General features: G+C 40.7%; 1 protein-coding gene across 2 annotated transcripts in view; it reads right to left on the bottom strand.

Moving 5' to 3' along the window:
- The window catches only part of ALG8 (ALG8 alpha-1,3-glucosyltransferase), a 111,999-nt gene extending 102,349 nt beyond the window's left edge, over positions 1-9,650 (bottom strand). The window contains exons 1-2 of one of the 2 annotated variants that reach the window (XM_053708679.1): positions 9,530-9,645; positions 7,957-8,035 (exon numbers count right to left, since the gene is read on the bottom strand). In XM_053708679.1, the coding sequence (XP_053564654.1) occupies positions 7,957-8,035; positions 9,530-9,645 (195 nt within the window). Of the gene's footprint in view, positions 1-7,956; positions 8,036-9,529 lie in introns of both variants that reach the window. The other variant, XM_053708680.1, reaches the window with a different exon arrangement.
- Positions 9,651-27,810: the final 18,160 nt, after the last annotated feature.

Raw genomic sequence — 27,810 nt, 5'->3', positions numbered from 1 at the left:
TTACAAAAATATGTGAGATTGCTCCCTTCATATATTAAAGACACAACTGATTATATACAAAAAAATACTAATAAATGTTAGATGTGCCTGCTATATGTAATATAGCACCTATAATGATATACAATATATTGTGTAACACCAACAATGTGTTTAGTGCAAAAAAAATGTAACTTATAGTAATACAACTGTTTTCCAATTGATAGAGCAGTGGGTGACCACAAAAAATAAAGATAGTGTAATACGTGAATATCAGCTGTACCAGCTACCAAATACAACCAATCACATAAAAAAAACATATATACATATACACACACACAAAAAAAAAAGTTCGCTATGTATAAATACACTATACTTGTGAGTGATAATGTCCCTGGACAGTCCCAAAAAGAATCCTTCGTGGGTGTTGTGGGTGACCAGAAAAGGCTGTGATAGACCGGAGGCTGCAAACTTCTTCCACAAACTTGCTGGCAATGCAAGTGTAACAAAGCTGTATAAAGGTAGAACAGAAGAGGGCGCCACAATAGAGCACAATCAGTGATACTTGGTCTCCATATACGCAATACAGGTTATACTTACAAAGTATAAAGCACTTGATAAGTGCCACAAATACCTGCTGGACCTTTATTAGAATCTGACTTCTAAACGCCAAAACAATCCAGCAATCTGCAGCAGAATTAGCATTTCCAGGAGGTATATTTACAATATCCTCTGAGCCTGGAGTATCGGTTTCAAGGGTGCAGCCTACAGACCCTATGAGAGCACAGTTTCGTTTGGGATTCTGCATCGGGAGGATAGCTTTCTGGACAGCTAATAAAGGTCCAGCAGGCATTTGCGGCACTTATGTGCTTTATACTTTGTAAGTATAACCTGTATTGCATGTATGGAGACCAAGTATCACTGATTGTGCACTATTGTGGCACCCTCTGTTTATACTAGGGTTGCACCGATACCACTTTTTTATGACTGAGTACAAGTACCGATACTTGTTTTCAAATACTCGCCGATACCAATTAGACACTTTTTTTTTTTTTAATGTCATGTGACAGTTTACCAAGCACAGACTAATCATTTAAGATTCCTTCTTTATAATTATAAAGGGCTGTAATTCAAAAGACATTATGAAATAATAAAAAAGTTCACTAAACATGTTTATAAATAAAAAATATTACAATAAATTATTACATTTAAAGGGGTGATGCAATTGGGTTGTAGGGCTGTTATATAACATCAATCTGACATTTGTATGGAGGTTCGACTCAGTTGAACAGTCTTTCACTTTCCACACTACTGCATGGGGCAGAAAGATATTTTTGGGCCATTTTAGCCAGAGCTGGAAATCTGTTTATTAACTGCCCAGTACTTCAGGGGTTTGTCTGAACGAGGTACAGTGATCTCTCCTACAATAATACAAATAACAGCAATTTGTATTGTCAGAATAATAGTAAACAATTTTTAGTTTAGTCTCCACTCCAGTTTAAAATGAAATGGGAACATGCAGTTTGAAAAAACGCCACAAGATAGCATATGGGTAGGAAGTAGAGGTATCTGTTTAAGTATCGGTGCATTTGCACGAGTACAAGTACTCATGTAAATACTTGGTATCGGTACCGATACTAGTATCAGTGCATCCCTAGTTTATACCGATTATATAAGTTATCAAAGGTGAAAAAGGCACAGGACAACTGGTGGTTGTCCTGTGACGTAAAATGCCCTTTATTCAAATATTTTACACAATATTGGTATAGAGGCCATAAGCAGCTATTTGAGTGACATGTATATGCCTTATGAACAAAAAGAATATATTCTGGAATTAAGATTTATCTTAGAACACAACTATTTCAGATATTTAGATTGTTATTACCTACAAGTAAAAAGGAATGGCCACAGGGAACAGGTTTGCTCCCAGTTTCGCTAGTTTGGTCATGGGTAGATTTGAAGAAACCTACATTTATGACCGAAGTTAGGAGTCGAACCTGGTCTTCTATGGTTCTATATAGATGACCTCTTGATAGTCTGGAAAGGCACTGAGGAATCATCATATAGTTTTGTCAGACACCTAAACCATAACACACATGGGCTCACGTTTAGTCACAATATACAAAAAAAAAAAAAAAAAAAATTTTTTTAGATGTATCTCTATCATGGGATAAATCTGATAATATAGTATCGCAAACTTTGTTTTTATTTTTTTTAAATCAGTCGATAGTAACAACTTTCTAGAATATAATAGTAACTACTTAACCAGCTGGAAAAGAAACATCCCGTACAGTCAGTTCCGCCGGATCAAACTGAAATGTTTCACTTTAGAATCATGACATACAATCAACCATTTTAAAGCAAAGGATTTAGAGAAAAAGGTTACCCCATTTCTTTAATAGAAGAGGGCTTTCGAAAAGCAAGATCAATTAATAGGAAATAAATTCTTGAACAGGCAAATAAGTAACATAACCAGCTATCCAAGTGAAGCCTCATTCATCACTCACTATAAATATAAAGAAGGTAATCAATAAGCATTCGTACCTTTTACAAAAAGACCCTAATTTAAAACAACTTATAGGTGCAGTACCTAAATGTATTTTCAAAAGAGCTCCCACGATAAAACAAAAATTGGCACTATGAAAAGTGGTTGCAACTAAGAGAAAAATTTCCAAGCCAACTCCATTGGTTAGACAATCAAATAATATCATAAAGGGGGCGTTCAAATGTAACAAAAATAGATGCAACATGTGTCAATATGTAACACATGGTCATAAAACCGTAACATCAAAAACAGGAGTATCATCCTATATTATAAAAGACAAGTGTTTGTCTGAAGCCGTCATGCGCAGTACAGACAAACACTTGGCCTTAGATTCTATTCTCGCGCACCTCGGCATAGCTGACAGATTGGGAGCGCGAGGTACACAGCATACAAGCAGCTGTGAGATAGGGAGCACGAGCTACTCAACAGCTGTGAGGTCTGCTGCGTGAGAAGCGGCAACGCGCTCCCCAGACCTCACAGCTGTTTGTGGCCGACGGGAGCGTCGCGAGGGGCGTGGCCGGGCGTCGCGAGGGGCGTGGTCGGGCGGGTGTTGCCGCGATGGGGCGTGGCCGGGCGGGGTCCCGCGAAGACAGAGCCAGAGAGGGAGCAGGAGGGGGGGGCAGAGAGCCAAAGAGAAGGGGGGGGCAGAGAGCCAAAGAGAAGGGGGGGGGGCAGAGAGCCAAAGAGAAGGGGGGGGGGCAGAGAGCCAAAGAGAAGGGGGGGGGGGGGCGCAGAGAGCCAAAGAGAAGGGGGGGGGGGCGCAGAGAGCCAAAGAGAAGGGGGGGGGCGCAGAGAGCCAAAGAGAAGGGGGGGGGGCGCAGAGAGCCAAAGAGAAGGGGGGGGGGGCGCAGAGAGCCAAAGAGAAGGGGGGGGGGCGCAGAGAGCCAAAGAGAAGGGGGGGGGGGCGCAGAGAGCCAAAGAGAAGGGGGGGGGGGCGCAGCGAGCCAAAGAGAAGGGGGGGGGGGGCGCAGAGAGCCAAAGAGAAGGGGGGGGGGGGCGCAGAGAGCCAAAGAGAAGGGGGGGGGGGGCGCAGAGAGCCAAAGAGAAGGGGGGGGGCGCAGAGAGCCAAAGAGAAGGGGGGGGGGCGCAGAGAGCCAAAGAGAAGGGGGGGGGCGCAGAGAGCCAAAGAGAAGGGGGGGGGGCGCAGAGAGCCAAAGAGAAGGGGGGGGGGCGCAGAGAGCCAAAGAGAAGGGGGGGGGGGCGCAGAGAGCCAAAGAGAAGGGGGGGGGGGCGCAGAGAGCCAAAGAGAAGGGGGGGGGGGCGCAGAGAGCCAAAGAGAAGGGGGGGGGCAGAGAGCCAAAGAGAAGGGGGGGGGGGGCAGAGAGAGAGCCAAAGAGAGGGGGGGGGCAGAGAGAGAGCCAAAGAGAGGGGGGGGGGCAGAGAGAGAGCCAAAGAGAGGGGGGGGGGCAGAGAGAGAGCCAAAGAGAGGGGGGGGGGCAGAGAGAGAGCCAAAGAGGGGGGAGAGAGAGAGCCAAAGAGGGGGGGAGAGAGAGAGCCAAAGAGGGGGGAGAGAGAGAGCCAAAGAGGGGGGAGAGAGAGAGCCAAAGAGGGGGGAGAGAGAGAGCCAAAGAGGGGGGGGAGAGAGAGCCAAAGAGGGGGGAGAGAGAGAGCCAAAGAGGGGGGAGAGAGAGAGCCAAAGAGGGGGGAGAGAGAGAGAGCCAAAGAGGGGGGGAGAGAGAGAGAGCCAAAGAGGGGGGAGAGAGAGAGAGCCAAAGAGGGGGGAGAGAGAGAGAGCCAAAGAGGGGGGAGAGAGAGAGAGCCAAAGAGGGGGGAGAGAGAGAGAGCCAAAGAGGGGGGAGAGAGAGAGAGCCAAAGAGGGGGGAGAGAGAGAGCCAAAGAGGGGGGAGAGAGAGAGCCAAAGAGGGGGGAGAGAGAGAGCCAAAGAGGGGGGAGAGAGAGAGCCAAAGAGGGGGGAGAGAGAGAGCCAAAGAGGGGGGAGAGAGAGAGCCAAAGAGGGGGGAGAGAGAGAGCCAAAGAGGGGGGAGAGAGAGAGCCAAAGAGGGGGGAGAGAGAGAGCCAAAGAGGGGGGAGAGAGAGAGCCAAAGAGGGGGGAGAGAGAGAGCCAAAGAGGGGGGAGAGAGAGAGCCAAAGAGGGGGGAGAGAGAGAGCCAAAGAGGGGGGAGAGAGAGAGCCAAAGAGGGGGGAGAGAGAGAGCCAAAGAGGGGGGAGAGAGAGAGCCAAAGAGGGGAGAGAGAGAGAGAGAGAGAGAACAAAAGAGGGGAGAGAGAGAACAAAAGAGGGGAGAGAGAGAACAAAAGAGGGGAGAGAGAGAACAAAAGAGGGGAGAGAGAGAACAAAGGAGAGGGGGGAGAGAAAGCAAAAGAGAGGGGGGAAAGAAAGCAAAAGAGAGGGGGGAAGAGAGAGCAAAAGAAAGGGGGGGGAAGAGAGCAAGGGGTGGGACCGCTGTTCTGAAAAAAATGGCCCGTGTACACGGGCTTTAGTACTAGTATACTATAAATAGTAAGTTTCCTGTAGTTGTCATCTATCTGCTCACTTGCATGTGTGGTATGCAGTATTTAGGTCACATCACTCGACCTATTAGGGCAAGATGGGGTGAACATTACAGAAATGTCATCAAAGCGAGCAAAAACAGTGTGTCTAGACACCATTGCTTTTATCATCCTCATAAAATGTGCTTTCAGAATTACCATATATACAGGGATCCAATAGAGTAATTAAACTTAGAGAGACCTATTGGATCTACCCATTTAAATCACTACCTCCAATGGGTCTTAATGAGAAATTAGATATGACAGTTTTCAACTGATGTGCTTTATTTTGAGCTTAGTTTGAAGTAACTCTAGATTTGGTTAAGAGCATCCAACATATGTCTGTACTCTAATAACATATTCAATATAATGAACTTCCGATAAGATATATGACGAAACTTCACACACACACCTTTACCCACATATAAGGTCGCACTGATGACCAGTAGGCCCCCACACTATATTATATTCAGTCCCTGAAGTCTCTTACATTTCAACACATACACGCATTATAGGAGCATTCACCTATCACTTAGTCACTGAAAATATCCATTAGTCGAGTACTCAGAGTAATACAGGACTATTTATCTATTATATCCATTGTCTAGAACTATTTAGTGTGTTTCAAGTATAAATACATTAGGATATCATCTAATCATCACTTCACTCAAAGGGACACTGTACCCAAAAATTTTCTTTTGTAATTCAGAAAGAACATGCAATTTTAAGCAACTTTCTAATTTACTCCCATTAGCAATTTCTTTGTTCTCTTGCTATCTTTATTTGAAAAAGGCATCTAAGCTTGTTTTGGATTAAGTACTCTGGACAGCACTTTTTTCTTGGTGAATGAATTTATCCACCAATCAGCAAGGACAACCCAGGTTGTTCAAAAATGGGGCGGCATCTAAACTTACATTTTTGCATTTCAAATAAAGATACCAAGAGAATGAAGAAAATTTGATAAAAGGAGTAAATTAGAAAGTTGCTTAAAATGCCATGCTCAATCTGAATTACGAAAGAAAAAATTTGGGTACAGTGTCCCTTCAACCATTTTACATACATATGGCCAAATTCACTATAGTAACAAAGATATAGAGATATACACTATCACATACCCTATATACAATTGTATAATAAATCACACTCCCTTTTCACATATAAGTCAAGTCTATAGGACATGCATGACACATTCTCCAATATGTAGTATGATTAGAGAAATTTCCCCCACATACAACATTATACAATAATGTATTAATTTTTTAGAGACTACATTTAGATTATGGTTTCCATGTAAGACACCTTTATGATATAATGATCATTTATTATATCAGAGCCAAATGAGAATATTTGTAATTTATATACTATTCATATTGTAGTTGAGGGTCTATGTCAGAGTTAGAGGATTTCATAGAATTCACTATTTGTATGAGATATATACACAGTTATAAGAACGTGTAATATAGATACCATTATTACATACAGGTCATTTTATTAACATATAGCATATTAGCCCTCATAAATATATATTTTGCACATGTAATATACTTATTCATTCATAAACACAATATACTACACCTAATTTTTGGTTAAACCAGTATATGATTTATTAAGTTTGTCCACAGTGACAACAAGTATATTAGTTTTCAGCTGTCATGACGCGACAGTCCAAACCCCGCCCCCCCCAACACGCCATCTGTGATGCGATTTGCTACCACGCCCACTACAAATAGGAGGTAGGATATTGGTGATGTCACTATTAATGGGCTTTAGTACACTCTTATAATTTAAACGCTATTAGGGACACGTTTCAGACCAAGCCCACTATATAGGTCACATATTGTAGAGTAAGATTGTCTATAGATAAAAGTAAGCTGGATATCAGTTCTCACACGTCACTTGTGACACGCTCCAGTACACGCCCACCCTACATGTCCCATTTGTAACAACCTAGCTCACACCCTTTACACACCAGGAGGTAAGACTCTTGATCGTAGATGGCATACATGACGTGATATAGTCCATGCCCCTGGAGACACAATCAAGCTTGTGCCTATTATACAGGCAATACACCACAGATTAAATATTATCTTAGTCAAGAGGTGGCCTTTATTAGAAACTGACATCTAGTATACATATTTTCAAATAGATCTTCTATAAGGTAGATCCCTCACGCCACAGTAAAATATATGAGCGTTTTAGTTCGCCACTTACACACTACAGACAATAGATTTCCTTCAAACAAGAGTAAAATAATGTTTTAATGTATTTTATTTATTTTTTCTAACAACCTAAGGTAGTTACAAAATGTTTTGATAATATGGAGTACTTACCAATTACTCTTCGCAACAAGGGTGATGTACTGATTAGAAACAAATGTTGCAAAATGGGTGTGAGCTGAAAGCTCACTCTGATTGGTTTAGTTATTTTAAAAAAAAGACTGTGCTTGTTAGTATGAGACATATGCCTGAGGAAACAGCGTGTTACCGCTGAGAAACGCGTTGCGGTTGTCTAAGGGATATGTCAACCCCTCTGAGAATAACCTGCAGATATATTTTTTAAAGTTTAATTAGCTATTTAAATATTGAAAAAAATAAGTGTAGTTTTAGTGTCTATAAAACAATGGGCACTGCCATGTTGCAACTTAGGTTACCTTCTCTGCAGTTGCCAATTAAGGACAGTTATAAATAGGTCACTAGAGTGCACAGCCAATGGCTGTGTGGAATATAACAAGTGTTCTGCACTTCTATTTATAACAGGAACTGAAAAGCTCACAGCCAACAGAGTGAAATTACAGGAAGAGGAACAAAATAAATAATGATATAATATAATATATGTCCTGTGCCTAACACAACACACTATGCAAGAAGATATTCATAAAGCAACATATCTATATATCTCCAAATCTGGTTTCTTATTTGCTTTGCAAAAGCATTATAAGGGATTTACCTCATAGTACCACTGGGAGACAGGTCGGCTGTGTGTGATAGCAAGCCAATTTCTATGAACCTCAAAGTCTGTAGAATGGCTGAAAGTTAATCACAAACGATTAGCATTTCTATTTGCATATAATATTAAAAAAATATAACTAGTAAATCAACTGAGAACTAAATCAATGTATTAAAAGTGAAAGAAATGATCAATAATCCAACCTGTTAAAGGGGCAGTGAAGTTAAAATTAAACATTTATGATTCAGAGGATGCAATTTTAAACTTCTTTACAATTTACTTATATTATCATGTTTGCTTTGTTCTCTTGGCATCCATTGATGAAAAGGATAACTAGGTATGCTCAGGTGCACTTCTGGGAGCTACACTTACATGCCTCTTGATGTTGGCTTATTCAATGTGTTTATCTAGGTCTTAGTAGACCATCTCTGCTCCTAAGCAAACAAAAGGATATCAATAAATCAAAGGAAATGTGATATTAAAAATTAAATTGTAAAGTCGTTTAACATTTACACTAATTTTTTTATTTCATGATTCAGATAGAGCATGATATTTTAAGTAACTTTCTAATTTACTCCAATTATAAATGTATTTGTTCTCTTGCTATCTTTATTTTAAAAGCAGTAATGTACATCTTAGCAGCCAGCCCATTTTAGGTTCAGCACTATGGATAGCATATGCTTATTGGAGGCTACATTTACCCACCAATAAGCAAGCATAACCCAGGTTCTCAACCAAAAATGGGCCGGCTCCTATACATCACATTCCTGCTTTTTAAATTAAAGATAGCAAGAGAAGAAAAATTAATAGGAGTAAATTAGAAAGTTGATTAAAATTGCATGCTCTAAATCATGAAGAATTGTGTTTAGTGTCTCTCTTTACGTTTCCCTCTACACTATTCACAAGGTATCAGTGCATAGAAACTTTTTTTTACATAAATGTATCTGGGTACGTTTACATTTTGTATCATGCATCTTTGCCTTTGATTTTTCATGAATGGTTTGAGGTTGCATAAATTCTGGTTGTCAAAAGTTATTAAAAATCTAAGTACTTGCCTGAAAATTCAAAATGAGAGCTTCAAACAGCGTGTAAAACGATGTGTGTGTTATAGATACAAACATTTCAACTATCCATTGCTTGCATGAAAATTATAAAGCAGCAGAACGACCAGAAAACCTCATGCATTCAGGCTCTAGTATAGGACAACATGACAGCTAACCTAACCGTTTTGGAGGGGGCTGCAACAAATGACTTTCCTTCAAAAGTGTTTAACCCACTGTTTTGTGTTTTACAAGGAAATTCCTTGTAAAACACAAAACAGTGGGTTAAACATATAACTACCGTGTGCTGAAGTTATTATCATTGTTTGCCCCTTTCCCTTAATATTAGCTTTGAAATTATTAGGTTTCATCAATGTGTTTATCTTAAAGTTTGCACAGATTTGTCCCCAAACTCTCTAGAGTCTACAGATTATGGCAGCTACACAGCTTCACTGAGATGAGGAGCTACAGTAAACAGCATTGCCATAAATATATAAATTACTGCATGCCGATGTGCAGCTGCTAAACCTTACTATGTCTGTATGAGGAGACATTTCAATAAAGAAACGCCGACAGCGAGTGTCAAAAACCAGCCACCATCTGTGCTGCTGGAACCCCTGTCCACGTTACCGCCTTTGGAGGCCGCCATCTTACTCCACCCGGAAGTTTGAGACTCAGTCCTGTCAGGTATTACACTGCGCAGACATCTGCTAGGGCGGGGCTTAGTGTGAAGAGCCATTGATTTCAAGAAATTATTGCTATAACCACGTGATCTTGTACTAGCCCTTGATAAGCCTATTACTAGTGAAACAAACTAGCTCAGTCTAAATTACTAAAGAAAAAAAACAAAAAAACCGTTGAACTATTTACGTTTCTATGATTTCATAGTTGCCAACAGTCCCTGATTTCCAGGGACAGTCCCTGGATTTTTTTTGTCCCTGGAAATGTCCCTGAAAATCTCTTTTGCACAACATTCGTTCTTTGTATATATATATATATACAGATAGATGATAACTATATATAGTATATTATTTAAATATAATTTAGTCCTAATGGAATATTGTTAGTATTATTGAATGGGTTCACATATTATTTGTCTTTCTAATTTTGATGCTGTGTTGTAAAAATAACCATATGCCCAGAATGTGTTCCAGAGACTGGGTAGGTGTAAGAGCTTGGTGCTGTAATCTGTATAATAAACTATGGATAAATCTAAATTACAATTTATAATGAATTATGTCCATTTTAACATTACCGATTGACATCAGTAATGATGATCACTGGTCACTTCAATGTCACCTCTAAATTAGACACAGAAATTTGAATTTCATGTCATTTTCTCTTGAACAAAATAATGTTTGTCTTTTGATTTGTTTTATTCAACTATTTAAAAATGTAAAAGAAAACCCCCAAACATTCTTAGTTGATTAGTTGCATCAATTCAAAATGTTAAACACAGTGTAAATTATTAAATAAATAAAAAATACTACAATACCCTGCACAACTAATACTTTGTGGAAGCACCTTTTGCATTTATTACAGCAGCACGTCTTTGTGAATACCAACTTTGCTTGACTAGATATCGGAATATTATCCCACTCTTCTTTGCAAAAAAGTTCAAGTTCCTTCAAATTGCGTTGGGATCTCCTGTGTACAGCTCTCTTTTTAATTCTCAGTTATCTTATGGATGCACTTCCTCCTCTGTATGAATTATTGACTCAAGTGCTGAATTCAGCTACAGCTAAAATTGACCTTGAAGGTAAATGCCACACATCACATGTAACATTTGTTAATATGTGCGGATGTCCGATTATTGATTCTCCACAATGGATAAAACTGACTATTTCATGATAGTAAATACCAAGATGTCCATGCTTTTCACCTCAAGGGCCACAGAATGTACATTTTTAAATACGACACTTTTGTTTGCAAAAAATTGTTCTGCATATGTTCGTATGCATTTAATAGTTGACTTTTATATCCCTTTAAAGGGAAATTAAACTCACAGCATATATCAGCCATTAAAGGGACATGAAACCAACATTTCTCTTTCATGATTAAAGGGCCATGATACCCAAATGTTGAAACACTTGAAAGTGATGCAGCATTAGCTGTAAAAAAGCTGACTAGAAAATATCACCTGAACATCGCTATATAAAAAAGGAAGATATTTTACCTCAAAAGTTCCTCAGTAGCCACATCCCATTGTAAAGGACTTCTAAGTAGCAAATCAGTATGTCTGTCCCGGGACAGCTAAGGGATTGAGCCTCGTGCACTCTCATGTTATCTTATTTCCCTATTCAGTTTAAGGAAGTTTACTATGAAATCTCATGAGAGTTAATTCAAATCTCATGAGATCACAGTAAAAGAGTTCATGACCTCAGCACTGCTGATGCTGATTGGCTGCTGTTCATTTCTTTATTTTTTTTTTAACCTGCAGCTGGGCTGCAGCTGAGTATAACTTTTTACACAGAACTTACTCTGCTGAGCTGAGGAGATTGTGAGGTAAAATATCTTCCTTTTTTACATAGAGATGCTCAGGTGATATTTTCCTGTCAGCTTTTTACAGTTATACTGTCCCTTAAAGAGCATATGGGTTTAAACAACTTTTCAGTTTACTTCTATTATTACATTTGATTCATTCTCTTCTTTGTTGAAGGAGCAGCTATGCACTACTGGGAGCAAGCTTAACACATCTGGTAAACCAATGAAAAGAGGCATATATATGCAGTCACCAATCAGCAGCTTGGCTTCTTGTAGTGCATTGTTGCTCCTGAGGCTACCTAGCTATACTTTTCAACTAAAGATACTAGGAGAATGAAGCAAATTAGGTAATAGAAGTCAATTGGAAAATTTGTTTAAAATTAGATGCTCTGTCTGAATTATGAAAGAAAAAAATGGTGTTTCGTGTCTAAAGAAATGTTTTAAAATCATTAAACATATTATGTTAGTACAATTTACAAGGTTTTGCAAATTAAACACAGTTCAGGGTTTACAACTCTTGAAAAATGTTACTGGTCCCTTTTGCTGTGGTCAACTAGTGACAGACATAAATTAGCTTATAATGGGTCAGATTACAAGTGGAGTGCAAATGTGCACCGGTATTACATGTTGAGCGTAATGCAAACACAAGCTCAGGAAAGTGCACTTCCATAGGCTACAATGGGAGCCTCGTTCTCATGCTGGTAGTCACGACAGAGAACCTAGTGCAGCAAATAGGCAATAAATTGTAAATATATATTCGGTAAATATTCGTTGGTAATTCTTTTTACCCTTTCACTTATAACAGGCCTGTCATGAGATTCAGGACACAGCATAGAAGGTACAACGCTATTTCATTGCAGAGCATAGAAGTATACAGCTTGCACAATACATCTCACTTAGTAACTGCAACATAGACAATAACGGCCCTAAACCACGCCCCCATCCGGTGACGTCACTTCCCACTCTCATCACATCTTCCCCCTTTTCAAAGGACAAAGCATACATTTTTTTTTTCAATTGAATACATCAAATAACAAGATATACAAGAAGCATACAAAATAGTTTTGTGTAGTATACAACAAATAACAAGTTAAAGAGAATATCTGTATAAACAACATGATTTACATCCTGACTTGAACATCAGGGTAGACTACCCTAGTCCACAGTGACCATGGGATTATTCTGCCCATACTTCCGGTCACTGTTCTAACTAGTGCTAATCCCGATATCGGGCTGGAAGTTTCACCACTCTTCCACTTGATGTCATTCTACATGAACTGTCCTCTGATACAGAAGAAGGTGATTGAGAGTCTGCTGGAGGCAAAGACGTATCCCCGCTGTGATCTTGCTGAGGGGAAGGCACCCCTCTTAAAACAGGGGATACCACCGGTGTGGTACTGAGGCATCCCGTTCTAAACTCTCAGGTACAGGCTGAAGATCTTTTCGATTTCGATGTGTGACTGTCCCTCCATCAGTAAGGACTACATAAGACCTTGGTTCTGGAGAGCGTCCAATTACCGTAGCAGGCATCTTCCATTTCTTCTCATCATCCAGTTTAATTCTGACACTTTGCCCCGCATTCAACTCCTGCAAGGGCCTCACAGAGTGTCTCCTGTCATAGAAGAATCGATACCCCCTTTTTGCCTCTTCATCCCTCCTAAGGACCTCGTTCTGAGGAATAGAGCTAGTTGGCTGGAAGACACCCACAGAGGGTAAGGTGGTGCAAATCTGACTTCCTATCATCAGCTGTGCCGGGCTAAAACCCGTGGCTTGAATGGGAGTCGCCCTATAGGACAAGAGGGCTAGGTACGGCTCAGATTGCTTCAAAATGGACTTTGTTGTTGGAACTGCCCTTTCAGCCATTCCGTTGGCCTGCGGGTAATGTGGACTTGACGTAGAATGGACAAAATCATATTCACTGCTGAAAGAACTGAACTCCGTGGAAGCAAACTGCATTCCGTTATCACTCACTAACTCCATTGGTATGCCCCACCAGGTGAATAAGCTCTTGAGACGAGTGATAACGGCTTGACTTGTGATCTCATTCAAGTGTGCAATCTCCAAATACCTAGAATAGTAGTCAATCACGACTAGGTACTTTTTCCCGTGCAGTTTGCACAAATCAGCAGTTATTTTCTGCCACAGGCCTGCAGGCAGCGGAGTAGAAATCAAGGGCTCCCTTCCCTGAGTAGGCCAGCGTTCCCGGCAAATTTTGACACATGGCTTGCAATGTCGGAACTGATCCCAGGCCACTGCCGTAGCTGCCCTTTCTCTGCACTTTGTAATGCCCAAGTGGCCATCATGAATCCTGCTTAACATCTCTTTCCGCATGCTAACAGAAATAACAATGTGGTCCTGGAACAGCACCAACCCATCCATCTCCGTGAGCTGCGACCTTTCCGACTGGTAAGAACTTAAAGACATCCAGGCTGCCCGGCTCTCGGCCAACCTTCTTTTATGTACTTAATAACTTCTTGAAGGTCAGTGTCTAAATATGTCTCCTTTCTTATTTGCTCTAGCTTCCCTTGAAATGGATTTGGATGCCAGAACTGAATCTACATACACATCAGATTCTGTTGAAGATTCTTCAGCAGCAGCCAGCAGGAGCCTGGAAAGTGTATCTGCCACTACCAGTTGTTTCCCCGGCACATGCACTGCCTGAACGTTGAACCTGAGCAGCCTCATCAGAAGTCTCTGGCATCTTAGGGGTGTTTTGTCAATATCATAGAAGTTGATTAGAGGGACTAGTGGTTTATGGTCAGTCTCCAGACTAAATTTCTCTAAACCCATTAGGTAACGCTCGAAGCGCTCACAGGCTCAAACTGCAGCCAGGCACTCTTTCTCAATTTGGGCGTATTTCGACTCAGCAGCCGTCAGTGTACGGGAACAGTAGGCGATGGGCTGTATTTTGTTCTCATTCAACTGCAGGAGGGCGGCCCCTAACCCATAACTGCTGCATCAGCACTAACCACAGTCTTTTTGGAAGGGTCATAGAACCCCAACACTGGGGCAGACCCCAGCAGGGACTTGACCTGCACAAAAAATTCTTCCTGTGAAGGTCCCCAGACCCAGGCAACATATTTCTTTAGCAACTCTGTGATAGGGTGTAGTATTGTGGATAAATTTGGAAGGAACCTGCCCTCATAATTCACAAGGCCCAATATTTGTCTCAGCTCATGTATATCAGAAGGACTTTTCATCTGTTTAATAGCAAGGATTTTATCAGGGTCCGGCTTGATGCCATCCCCATTGATGATATGCCCAAAGTAACATAACACAGCCTTCCTAAAATGGCATTTCTCCTTATTCAATTTCAGCCCGGACTCTCTAATGGTCTGCAGCACACAGCTCAATCGCTGATCATGTTCTTCCAATGTAGACCCATACACCAAGATGTCGTCCATGACGACTGCCGTGCCCTTGTGGTCCCTTAGGAGAGAACTCATCTCTCTTTGAAAGATTTCAGGAGCAGAGGATATCCCGAAGGGGAGTCTGCAGAAGCAGAACCGACCTACCGGTGTAATGAAGGTAGTCAGTTTGCGGCACTTTGGATCTAGAGGTATCTACCAGAAGCCGCTGGAAGCATCGAGTGTGGAAAAGAACTTTGCCCGAGCCAATTTTGGGGCTATGTCTTCAAGTGTCGGCAGCACATATCTCTCTCTCTTCACCGCCTCATTCAGCCTTTTCAAGTCTACGCAGATGCATACCTTCCCGTTTTTCTTCGCAAAACAGGCACAATGGGGGCACACCAGTCAGTTGCTTCAACAACCTCATCAACAACTCCCATATTCTTCAAGCTCAGAAGTTCCTTCTCCACTTGAGGCATGAGTGGGAACGGAATTCTATGAGGAGTGGAAATGCTGTATGGGACTGCGTCACCTTTAAGTGATATTTGGACTGGGTTGCAATTCAGTAGGCCCAATTCACCAAACATGTCTTCTGAAATCTTATTCACTCTGGCGACCAGGCCCAAACCACAGGCTGCTTTTCTGCTCAATAGGTTGTTAACACACTGACCTATAATCACATGTACCCACATGGTGAATTTCCTCTGCTTGTACTCGCAGTTGGCAAGAAATTTCCATGCACAATCGATGCGGCCACCAGGACTATAAACTTTAGTCGTAACTTTCGCCAGCTGAGGCTGTCGAGGCAGTCTTATGAACGCTGCAAGGGATATAACAGTGATATCAGCTCCTGTGTCAATCTTAAAGGCAACTTTGGCTCCCATTACAGTAAGGGTAACCCGCCAATCTTCATCTCAACCAGGCCGTTCGACAACGGACCCCACAAAGGACACTTCTTGACCCTCCTGGTCACTATCCACCTGCATCTCCTTAATGTATTCAGTTTTGCACACCACTTCAAAATGGCCCATCCGGTTACATCTTTTGTCTTTAGCAGGGCATACGACACTCTGATCATGGGTAAGGTTACACCGCATGCAGCGAACATGCTGCACCCATCTGCTTCTGGGCCTATCTGTTGCCCTTGGTCTACCGCTCACACTGTGCCTTTCGCTAGCAGCTCTCCTGAACTGCTGCACTTCATCCACAATACTCTCAGACCTCAGATCAGCACTTTGCTTTTTTACCAGTTCACTCTGGAGGGCCATCCTAATAGTCCCATCTAACATTAATTCAATCTCCAACTGTAGCTTCAGTGAGACTTTAGCATCTGCAATTCCTATGACTATTCTGTCTCTGATTTGCTCCTCTTTAGCAACACCAAACTCACAGAAGTCAGCTAGTTCATACAGGCTGCGCACAAATGACTCCACAGATTCTCCCACACGCTGATTACGTTTGTGAAAACAAGCTCTCTCATGAATCACATTTCTTTTAAGCACAAAGTGGGCACTGAGTTTATTCATAACTATTTCAAAGTCAAATTCTTTCCTTTCTTGGAAAGTAAAGGCATTGAACACTGGCTCCACATCTTTCCCCATAGAGTATAAAAGAGAATAAAAGAAGAGAAGTGTGGGATCCTACCGCTCCAGCACGAATGCTTCCTCCGTCCGTCAAATCCGGAAGTGCACAATGAGGCCGTCTGAGCTGCCCCTTGAGTGCCGTAGCCGGGTAGTGCCGAATCACATCACCAGTTCGTAAGTAAGAAAGAAGAATGGCAGGCACTACAGACCAGGTTTTGTTGCACATAAAAATCCCAATTTTATTGGAAATAAACATGGTAAATACCAATCCAAAAAGTAGGGACCTGGGTAAAGGTGACTCACAAACAGGCTTAGGATGTACACAGGTGATTAGTTTGTGCTCTATAAGTACCCAATAGATAGATAGATAGATAGATAGATAGATAGCCCCACCCTCTCTTTAAATGGGTAATAATAGGAAAGCTGTTACAGTCTGCTTATTTTGTAAAGTAAAAATTAAATTTTCTGTCTGGCTGTTAAGCAGAGGGGCTGCAGGATGAGAGATCTGGTCTATTATGGCTTCCTAGGTCTAACTGATGTGGGCTGCTGCGCATTTAAATGCCCGGGTCTATTTTTCATTCCAGTCTAGTCCTGACTTGTAATACCAGATTGTGCAATATTCTGAGCACCGGCCCACGATACTGATAGCACACACTGCGTTATCAATAGCGCTCCACTTGTAATCTGGGCCTAAGTGCTCTGTATTCCAGAGCAATTTTTTTACTGTCTTCTGCATAGTGAAAAACAACAACATCTGCCAGTTTGCTTTATTATATTAACAGTGTATTAATATAGCACTATAAATAATGGAAACTGACTTTCACATGTGACAACTTTTAATTTGGGGGAAACAAACTCCACATTAAAAATTGTTACATTTGAAATTCCGGTGAGTGCCAGTTTACATTCTTTATAGTGATATATATATATATAGGGCAAAATGTACCATACCTTGCAGGTGGATAAGGTGCAAGTAGTAAACCTGTCCTCCTGCAATCGCCACTTGCAAAATGTAACATTGCACAAGAAGTTTCTTGTACAATGCCGCCCCCTTCTCTATTGCAAACAATTGTGCTGGAGCAGGGTATTTCAATCACCCCGAATGAGCAAGTGTTGGGGGGGACTGCTGTTGCCACCTTTGAGGTGACGGAAAGGAAAAAGAAGCAGTTTCTGCTTCTTAAATATGTGTCAGCAGGCTTGCTTACGCAAACCTGCTTCACATAGCCCAAAAATCTGTGAATGCTGCTTCATAAATCTAGCACAAATATATATATATATTTATATATATATATATATATATATATATATATACAAATTGTTCATTTGTCAGCCATAGAACCTGTTTAAATAACCTGTTTAGCGGGTAAATTTATTAATGTGCGAGCGGACATGATACGATGTAGCGTATCATGTCCGCCACACATCGATAAATGCCGACAGCATACGCTGTCAGCATTTATCATTGCACCAGCAGTTCTTGTGAACTGCTGATGCAGTGCTGCCCCCTGCAGATTCGTAACCAATCGGCGGCTAGCAGGGGGTGTCAATCAACCCGATCGTATTCTATCGGGTTGATTTCTGTCCGCCGCCTCAGAGCCATATGGAGCTTGATAAATTGACCCCTAAATCTCAGCCCACTCTTATACCCAGCACTACTAGTATTCTCAATCCCACTAGTATTCTCAGCCCCACTTGTGTCCTCAACCCCACTAGTATTCTCAACCCCACTTTTGTCCTTAATCCCACTAGTATTCTTAGCCCCACTTGTGTCCTCAACCCCACTAGTATTCTCAACCCCACTTGTGTTTTCAACCCCACTAGTATTCTCAACCCCACTGTTGTCCTCAACCCCACTAGTATTCTTAACCCCACTAGTATTCTGAACACCACTATTATTCTCAACCCCACTAGTATTCTCAACCCCACGTGTATTCTCAACCCCAATATTATTCTCAACCCCACTAGTATTCTCAACCCCACTTGTGTCCTCAACCCCACTAGTATTCTCAACCCCACTTGTGTTCTCAATCCCACTTGTGTCCTCAATCCCACTAGTATTCTCAACCCCACTAGTATTCTCAACCCCACTAGTATTCTAAACCCCACTAGTATTCTCAACCCCACTAGTATTCTCAACCCCACTGTTGTCCTCAACCCCACTAGTATTCTTAACCCCACTAGTATTCTGAACACCACTATTATTCTCAACCCCACTAGTATTCTCAACCCCACGTGTATTCTCAACCCCAATATTATTCTCAACCCCACTAGTATTCTCAACCCCACTTGTGTCCTCAACCCCACTAGTATTCTCAACCCCACTTGTGTTCTCAATCCCACTTGTGTCCTCAATCCCACTAGTATTCTCAACCCCACTAGTATTCTCAACCCCACTAGTATTCTAAACCCCACTAGTATTCTCAACCCCACTAGTATTCTCAACTCCACTTGTGTCCTCAATCCCACTAGTATTCTCAACCCCACTTGTGTCCTCAATCCCACTAATATTCTCAACCCCACTTGTGTCCTCAATCCCACTAATATTATCAACCCCACTTGTGTCCTCAATCCCACTTGTGTCCGCAACCCCACTAGTATTCTCAACCCCACTTGTGTCCTTAATCCCACTAGTATTATCAACCCCACTAGTATTATCAACCCCACCAGTATTATCAACCCCACTTGTGTCCTCAATCACACTAGTATTCTCAGCCCCATTAGTAACTCCATAGGTGTCCACAGAAATGTTTCCAGAGGGGGCAAAAAATTAAAATGCCCAAGTGTGTGTGTGTGGACTGAGTGTGTGTGTATATATATATATATATATATATATATATGAAAAACTGTACAAAGTAGTTATATAGTAATATGGGAGGTAGCTGTGCTGCATTAAAAGGCCAGATCCCCAGAGTGTGCCCTGCTTGTGTCCTGCAGATACACTATACGCAGTGTCCCTCCCAGCAGAGTTCACCTCTCTGTTAGTCTTTGTAAGGGACCTGTACCAGTGCCAGCCTATTACTGCACGCTGCCTGCAGCACAATTTACTCATCATTTCTAGAAACAACTGCATTATCTTTCCTCTGTGGTCCTGTACCCGGCCCTGGACTGTCTCATTATGTAGTGCTGAGGTTTCTGAACTCATACTCTATACTCTCCTTACCTGCCTGTGGTGTCTGTGTGACAGAGGTGAGTGCATTTATATTCAGTGACAGGGTGCATATACAAATAAAGGGCAGCTTGGGGACACCAATTTACAACATTAATTCAGCAAACTTAAGATTTTTTTTTTTTAAATGCACAGCATTGATCAGCAATTGAGCACTGCATTGCAAGAGGTCTGCATACAAAATAAATGTTCTGATATAATTTAACCTTTCAATTCGATATCAAAATTTGTGTTGTTTTGCAGTCCAGGGTCTTCTTTGCTGTGGCCATTTAGCGAAATATAAAAATTAGTCCCTGGTCAAGCAGTCACAATGTAGAATGTTGTAGGGTCAGAGGATTCCTTCAAACATCTCAGTTTTAGTTAAATTACAAGAAAAAAAAAAATAATGCACATATTACAATTATTTTTTATTATGCATATTTAAATATGACTCCCAACTAGTACTGAACACACGCTAAATTCATTTTATCAGCTTATAAACATAATTTACATCTTATGATTAGAGTCACAGATTGTTATTTGTATCATGATTTATTGCTGTACATTTGTTTGTATTTATTTGAAACTCTTCCTGACTTTTTAGAGAATGAAATATTTAAATAAATAGTGTAAATTTATTAGAAACAATGTAGATAACATTCACATGTTTATAGATTAAAACATATGTATAAAAAAATACTATAAAAATAGCTTGGAAAATAAATATTGTACCACAATTCTCTCTTTATAACATTAGACTTCCTCACCACGATTGTCAACAATAAATTAAACTGTTCCTACAATTTCAACTCCAAAATGTTTTTGGGAATTCCTCAACACGATTGTCAACAATAAATTAAAACAACCGTATGAGGAAAGATTTGGACTGCATGTGCTGTATGTAAAAGTAAGTTTGCTATATTTTAAACTCATTAATCACCATTAAAGGGACATGTAAACAAAAAAATGTCTTTCATGATTTATACAGAACATACATTTTTAAACACTCTTTTGGTATTCATTTTTGAAGGAGCAGCAATGAACTACTGGGAGCTAGCTGAACACATTGGTAAGGCAATAAAACCATCAATCAGCAGCTAGCTCTCAGCTCCTGAGCCTACCTAGGTAAGCTTTTCAACAAAGAATACCAAGAGAACAAAGCAAATTAAATTAAAAAAAAGTACATTGGAAAGTAGTTTAAAATTGTATGCTGTGTCTAAATCATATTACTTTAAGTAAAATACATGGTATATGGATGATACACAGAGATTCTTTTTAGATGATTAGCATGTGGGGAGTGTAAGGTGGAAAGTGTGTGTGTTGGATGGGGTGGAATGGATATTTTCTGTGGCAGCTATAGGGGATGGTTAAAGTGAAAATCAACCATAGCGTTTTTGAATTGCTAGGGTTGACTGTTGAAACAAATAAAGGGCACTTTCATTCATTAAGTATAAGATACTTCATGCAGAAAGTGCCTTGATTCGTTTGAACCGTTCGCCGTTCTTAGCTGCTACGGCAGCCCACGGCCAAAACATTTTTTTGCTAAGAGGTGACGTTTTCACCTCTTATCCAATAGCCGTGCGGTAAATCCGGTTTTGGGCCCATGGGAGCAGGATTTACCGCACGGCTATTTGCTAAGAGGTGAAAATGTCACTTCTTAGCAAAATATTTTTTTGCCGTGGGCTGCTGTAGGAGCTAAGAACGGCGAATGGTTGAAATTAATAAAGGCACTTTCTGCATGAAGTATCTTATACTTCACGAATGAAAGTGCCCTTTATTTGTTTTAACAGTCAATCCTAGCGTTTCAAAAACGCTATGGTTGACTTTCACTTTAACACCCCAAACATTATTTTAGTATCCACAATAATCAATTAATAGCTATAAATCTGATAGATAGTTGACATTTACATGCTATGTGACAAGGAGAGAGATACATGGTGATTTAAAATTAAAGGGACAGTCTAGTCAAAATTAAACTTTCACGATTCAGATAGGACATGTAATTTTACACAACTTTCCATTTCACTTTTGTCATCAAAATTGCTTTGTTCTCTTTGTATTCTTAGTTGAAAGCTAAACCTAGGTAGTCTCATATGCTGATTTCTAAGACCTTGAAATTCGCCTCTTATCTCACTGCATTTGTCAGGTTTTTCCACAGCTAGAGGGTGTTAGTTCATGTGTGCCATATAGATAACATTTTGCTCATACCCGTGGAGTTACTTATGAGAGGGCACTGATTGGCTAAAATGCAAGTCTGTCAAAATAACTGAAAAGGGAGCAGTCCGCAGAGGCTTAGCTATAATGTAATCACAGAGGTAAAAAGTGTATTAATATAACTGTGTTGATTGTGCAAAACTGGGGAATGGGTAATAAAGGGATTATTTATCTCTTCAAACAATAACAATTCTGGAGTAGACTGTCCCTTTTAATGAAGAAAACCAAGAGAAATAGCAGAAAATGATGATGACCCCAACAGTATCACATTCCAGATATGTTGCACATATTAGCACACCACATTTTTAAGGTTTAAATTGTTAGGTTGAAATGACATATTTTTGTTCTATAGTATCTGTACAGGAAACAGCTCATAACAAGGAGAGTTATAGGATAGTGATAGTGGGAATTTGCAGATACATATAATAATAATATGTGATGAGAAGATGTTGTAGATTTATAAAGGTTGAGGTAATGAAGATAGCTTGTATGGTTAATTGGTCAACCGCAGAACCTGATTAAATCTCAGTCCACTAGTATCTCCAGTCTCACTACTATCCCTAGACACTCTAGTATCTCCCCACCCCACTAGTATTCCCAGTCACACTACTATCGCTAGACACTCTAGTATCTCCCCACCCCACTAGTATCCCTGGTCACACTACTATCCCTAGACACTCTAGTATCTCCCCCACCCCACTAGTATTCCCAGTCACACTACTATCCCTAGACACTCTAGTATCTCCCCACCCCACTAGTATCCCCGGTCACATTACTATCCCTAGACACTCTAGTATCTCCCCCACCCCACTAGTATCTCCAGTCACACTACTATCCATAGATATTCTAGTATCTCCCCCACCCCACTAGTATCTCCAGTCACACTACTATCCCTAGACACTCTAGTATCTCCCCCCACCCTACTAGTATCTCCAGTCACACTACTATCCCTAGAAAGTCTAGCATCTCCCCCACCTCACTAGTATCTCCAGTCACACTACTATCCCTAGACACTCTTGTATCTCCCCCACCCCACTAGAATCTCCAATCACACTACTATCCCTAGATATTTTAGTATCTCCCCCACCCCACTAGTATATCCAGTCACACTACTATCCCTAGACACTCTAGTATCTCCCCCCACCCCACTAGTATCTCCAGTCACACTACTATCCCTAGACATTCTAGCATCTCCCCACCCCACTAGTATCCCCAGTCACACTACTATTCCACACCACACTAGTATCCCCAGTTACACTACTATCCCCCACCCCACTAGTATCCCCAGTCACACTACTATTCCCCACCCCACTAGTATCCCCGGTCACACTACTATCCCCCACCCCACTAGTATCTCCAGTCACACAACTATCCCTCACACCACTAGTATCCCCCTCAGTCACGCTACTATCCCTAGACACTCTAGTATCCCCCCACCCAACTAGTATCTCCAGTCACACTACTATCCCCACCCCACTAGTATCTCCAATTACACTACTATCCCCCACGCCACTAGTATCCCCAATCACACTACTATCCCCCACCAGACTAGTATCTCCAGTCACACTACTATCCCTAGACACTCTAGTATCCCCCTACCACACTAGTATCTCGAGTCACACTACTATTCCCCACCCCACTAGTATCTCCAGTCACACTACTATCCCTAGACACTCTAGTATCCCCCCACCCCACTAGTATCCCCAATCACACTACTATCCCCACCAAACTAGTATCTCCAATCACATTACTATCCCCACCCCTCTAGTATTCCCAATCACACTACTATCCCCCACCCCACTAGTATCCCCAATGCTACTATTATTACCCCACTAGTATCCCCAATCACACTAGTATCACCCCACCCCACTAGTATCCCCAGCGCTACTATTATTACCCCACTAGTATCCCCAATTACACTAGTATCACCCCACCACACTAGAATCCCCAGAACTACTATTATTGCCCCAGTATTATCCCCAATCACACTAGTATCCCCACATCCCACTAGTTTCCCCAGCACTACTATTGTTACCCCACTAGTATCCCCAATCACACTAGTATCCCACCACCCCACTAGTATCCCCAGCACTACTATTATTACCCCACTAGTATCCCCAATCACACTAGTATCCCCACCACACTAGTACCCCAGCACTACTATTATTACCCCACTAGTTTTCCCAATCACACTAGTATTCCTAGACACTCTAGTATCCACAGTACTACTATTATTACCCCACTAGTATCCCAAATTACACTAGTATCCCTAGACACTCTAGTATCCCCAGCACTATTAATATTACCCCACTAGTATCCCCAATCACACTAGTATCCATAAACACTCTAGTATCCCCAGTACTACTATTATTACCCCACTAGTATCCCCAATCACACTAGTATCCCTAGACACTCTAGTATCGACAGTACTACTATTATTACCTCACTAGTATCCCCAATCACACTAGTATCCCCACACCACTAGTATCCCCACCACACTAGTATCCCCAACACTACTATTATTACCCCACTAGTATCCCCAATCACACTAGTATCCCTAGATACTCTAGTATCCCCAGTACTACTATTATTACCCCACTAGTATCCCCAATCACACTAGTATCCCTAGACACTCTAGTATCCCCAGTACTACTATTATTACCCCACTAGTATCCCCAATCACACTAGTATCCCTAGACACTCTAGTACCCCCAGTACTACTATTATTACCCAACTATCCTGTGGCCCCTGCTTCTAAATATCACAGTGCTTCTCTACCTCACCCAATCTACATTAGTCTTTTCTCCTCTGAATCCATCACATTCCTTTCCTCTCTGTGTGAATCCAAAGTAAATGTTTCATATGTCTATTAAAGTAGGTTTGTTTTGATTAAAGGGGCATTGAAAAGACAGGGTAACTAAGTGCTGAATCTCTAGTGTTGCAGTATATCTGTAAATAGTGGACTAGAAAATATTACAATATCTCTGAAAAAATGTCATCTACTCAGCTAACCAGAGTAAGTTGAAAAAAAACACTTTTATTCCAAAAAGGCTTGACAAGTGTGACACGGAATGAACGCCTGACGCGTTTCACGCCCCCTAGTGGCGTTTCATCAGAGACAGCAGGTGTTCCTCTTCATGGCCCTCTTATACCCGGTCATGATAGATGCATATTTAACCCCTTAATGTCACAACAACAAAACATTAAAAGTATATTTAAATAAACATAAAATATGCTACAGTATACATTGTCTTAAGCTCATTACATGTAGAGTCAAGTAAAAAGAACACATCTTAAATTAGTGTATAAGGCTGCCTTGAAACACAAACAGGTATTTTAATAATGTCCGGCTATTCATAATTCCAAACACCCATGTTCCTGAATTGTACCAGATCAACCTAATATCTTTATAATCAAAACCCCCACATTATATCACCCCCATAAAACATATATATTTGGGGAGATTTTCAAGTAATTTAATAATTATAACAATATGCAACAGGTCATCTCTTTTTAGGGAATCCTTTATCTAGATTGATGTCAACAGATTGGTTATACAAAATAGCTAATGTCCCATTCAAGATTCAGGCCATCAGGAATTCTGGTTTTGAGTTTATAGATCCAGTATAACTCCTTCCTATCTAGGATCTTATACCTGTTTCCACCTCTTGAAGGGACATTAGCTATATCAATTATTTTAACCTTAAAATTGCCTTAATTTGTGAAGTGTATTAGATTAAAATGCCTGGCCACTGTGGAGTCTTTACAGTAGTTCTTCACGTCATTAACATGTTCTCTCACCCTCACTCTCACATTGACCTCTCTAGTCGTTTTCCCAACGTATTGGATTTTGCAAAATTTGCATTCCAATAAATATACTGCAAATTTAGTTTTGCAGTTAGCATAAAAAGAGATATTATATTCCTGTTCATCTACAGTGGATTTGAAATGGTAGTTATTTCCATCATATTACATGTCAGACATGTCCTTGCTCCACATCTGAAACAACCTTGTTTCTTTAACCAATTAGCTCCTCTACTACTCTCCTCACTTGAGACCATACTGGGAGCTAGGTTAACGGCTAATGTTTCCGGTTTCTTTGACACAAATTTGCAATTTGTTATATAGTTCTGTAGTATCTGATCACCACCTAATATTGGCAGATTCTTCTTCATAATTTTTACAATATCAAAGAACTGATTTGTGTATTCAGTTGTGAAAACTATACTATTCTCAAATTGCATAGAAGTGTCTTCATTGTCCTTGAATTTGTTTCTGTTTTTATTTTTATTTTTAAACTTTCCAATATCCTGTTTGGTTTTTTTCCAATTTAATTAAATCATAGCCTCTCGCGGCTAACCTTGCAGTAAGCTCCTCTGCTTGCTGGAAATAAATGGCATCATCATCAGTATTTCTCCGCAGCCTAATGTATTGTCCTCTTGGAATCGCTTTTATCAAATGGGGGGGATGGCATGAGCTAGCATGTAAGATAGTGTTACCTGCTGTTAATTTGCGGAATGTTTTAGACACTATCACTCCAGTATCAGCAACCCCCTCCAATGATATATCCAAGAAGTCAGCACATTTATGACTGTATCCTCCTACAAATCTTAGATTCATCTCATTATTATCAAGAAAGGCTAGAAACTTATGAAATTTGCTATCATCCCAAGGCTCATCAATGATCAAAATCAGATCATCAATGAACCTCTTGTAGTAGCGTATATTTTCAGTAGACAACACATGTTCACTATTATAAAGGTATTTAACCTCCCAATAGCCTACATACAGATTAGCAAAGCAGGGGGCAAATTTTGCCCCATCGCTGTGCCACAGCGCTGAAGGTAAAACTTACCATCAAAAGTTAAAAAATTATGGGTAAGCACAAACTTCAAGATTGCACAGATATATACCTTGATATTGTCCTCATACGCTGTTATTATGAATAGCCGGACATTATTAAAATACCTGTTTGTGTTTCAAGGCAGCCTTATATACTAATTTAAGATGTGTTCTTTTTACTTGAATCTACATGTAATGAGCTTAAGACAATGTATACTGTAGCATATTTTATGTTTACATATACTTTTAATGTTTTGTTGTTGTGACATTAAGGGGTTAAATATGCATCTATCATGACCGGGTATAAGAGGGCCATGAAGAGGAACACCTGTTGTCTCTGATGAAACGCCACTAGGGGGCGTGAAACGCGTCAGACGTTCATTCCGTGTCACACTTGTCAAGCCTTTTTGGAATAAAAGTTTTTTTTGTTCAAATTTCAATGCTAGTGCTGCCTTTTCAATTTTTTATTGCTGTGGATGGCAATAGATTTGTTGCCGCTTTGGCATAGCACCCAGTCACTGCAAGTTTGTTTTTGCTCATATTGCCTGAAGTTACGGCGGTGTCTGTGACGTCATCTGGTTGAGCCGCTGTCGACGCCGGCTGGAGAGATTGGAGCGGCCGCCTCTACACTACCTGAACCAGAGTAAGTTCTCTGCGAGGAGTTGTTCTTTAGCTACTCTTTTTACTGCCATCTGCATGGTGAAAACATTTTTACTGTCATCTCTTGAGATTTTACCATCATTTTGCAAGATTTCATAGTAAATATGAAAGAAACATTTTGGAGTTCATGTCCCTTTAAATTTAGGTGAGAAATAAATTGATTGTGCCTGCACATGCAAGTCTTGGGACTAGCATCCAGATTGGATTGCCAAAGTCCCCTTGCAATAGGAAGTGGCTACCGAGGTAACATTTCTTCCTTTTTTAGATAATTTTATAGATATGTGGCATCTCTTTCAAGTGATATGGGTAACATGTCCTTTTAAAGGGAGAGTAAAGTCACAATTGTCATTTTAAACCACTTTCCAGTTTACTTATGTTATCACATTTGCTTTGTTTTCTTTGTATCCTTTGTTGGATAACATGCTTAGATAGGCCCAGAAGCAGGAATGCTTTAATAAAACATTGTAAAGGTGCTAAATTATTTTAATACATGTATTTTGTATGCAGATCTGTTTTAATGCATTGCTTAATGGGACATA

The sequence above is a fragment of the Bombina bombina genome, chromosome 3 (assembly GCF_027579735.1).
Source record: "Bombina bombina isolate aBomBom1 chromosome 3, aBomBom1.pri, whole genome shotgun sequence".
Taxonomy (NCBI): Eukaryota; Metazoa; Chordata; class Amphibia; order Anura; family Bombinatoridae; genus Bombina; species Bombina bombina.
This window is presented reverse-complemented; position numbering and strand designations above follow the sequence as displayed.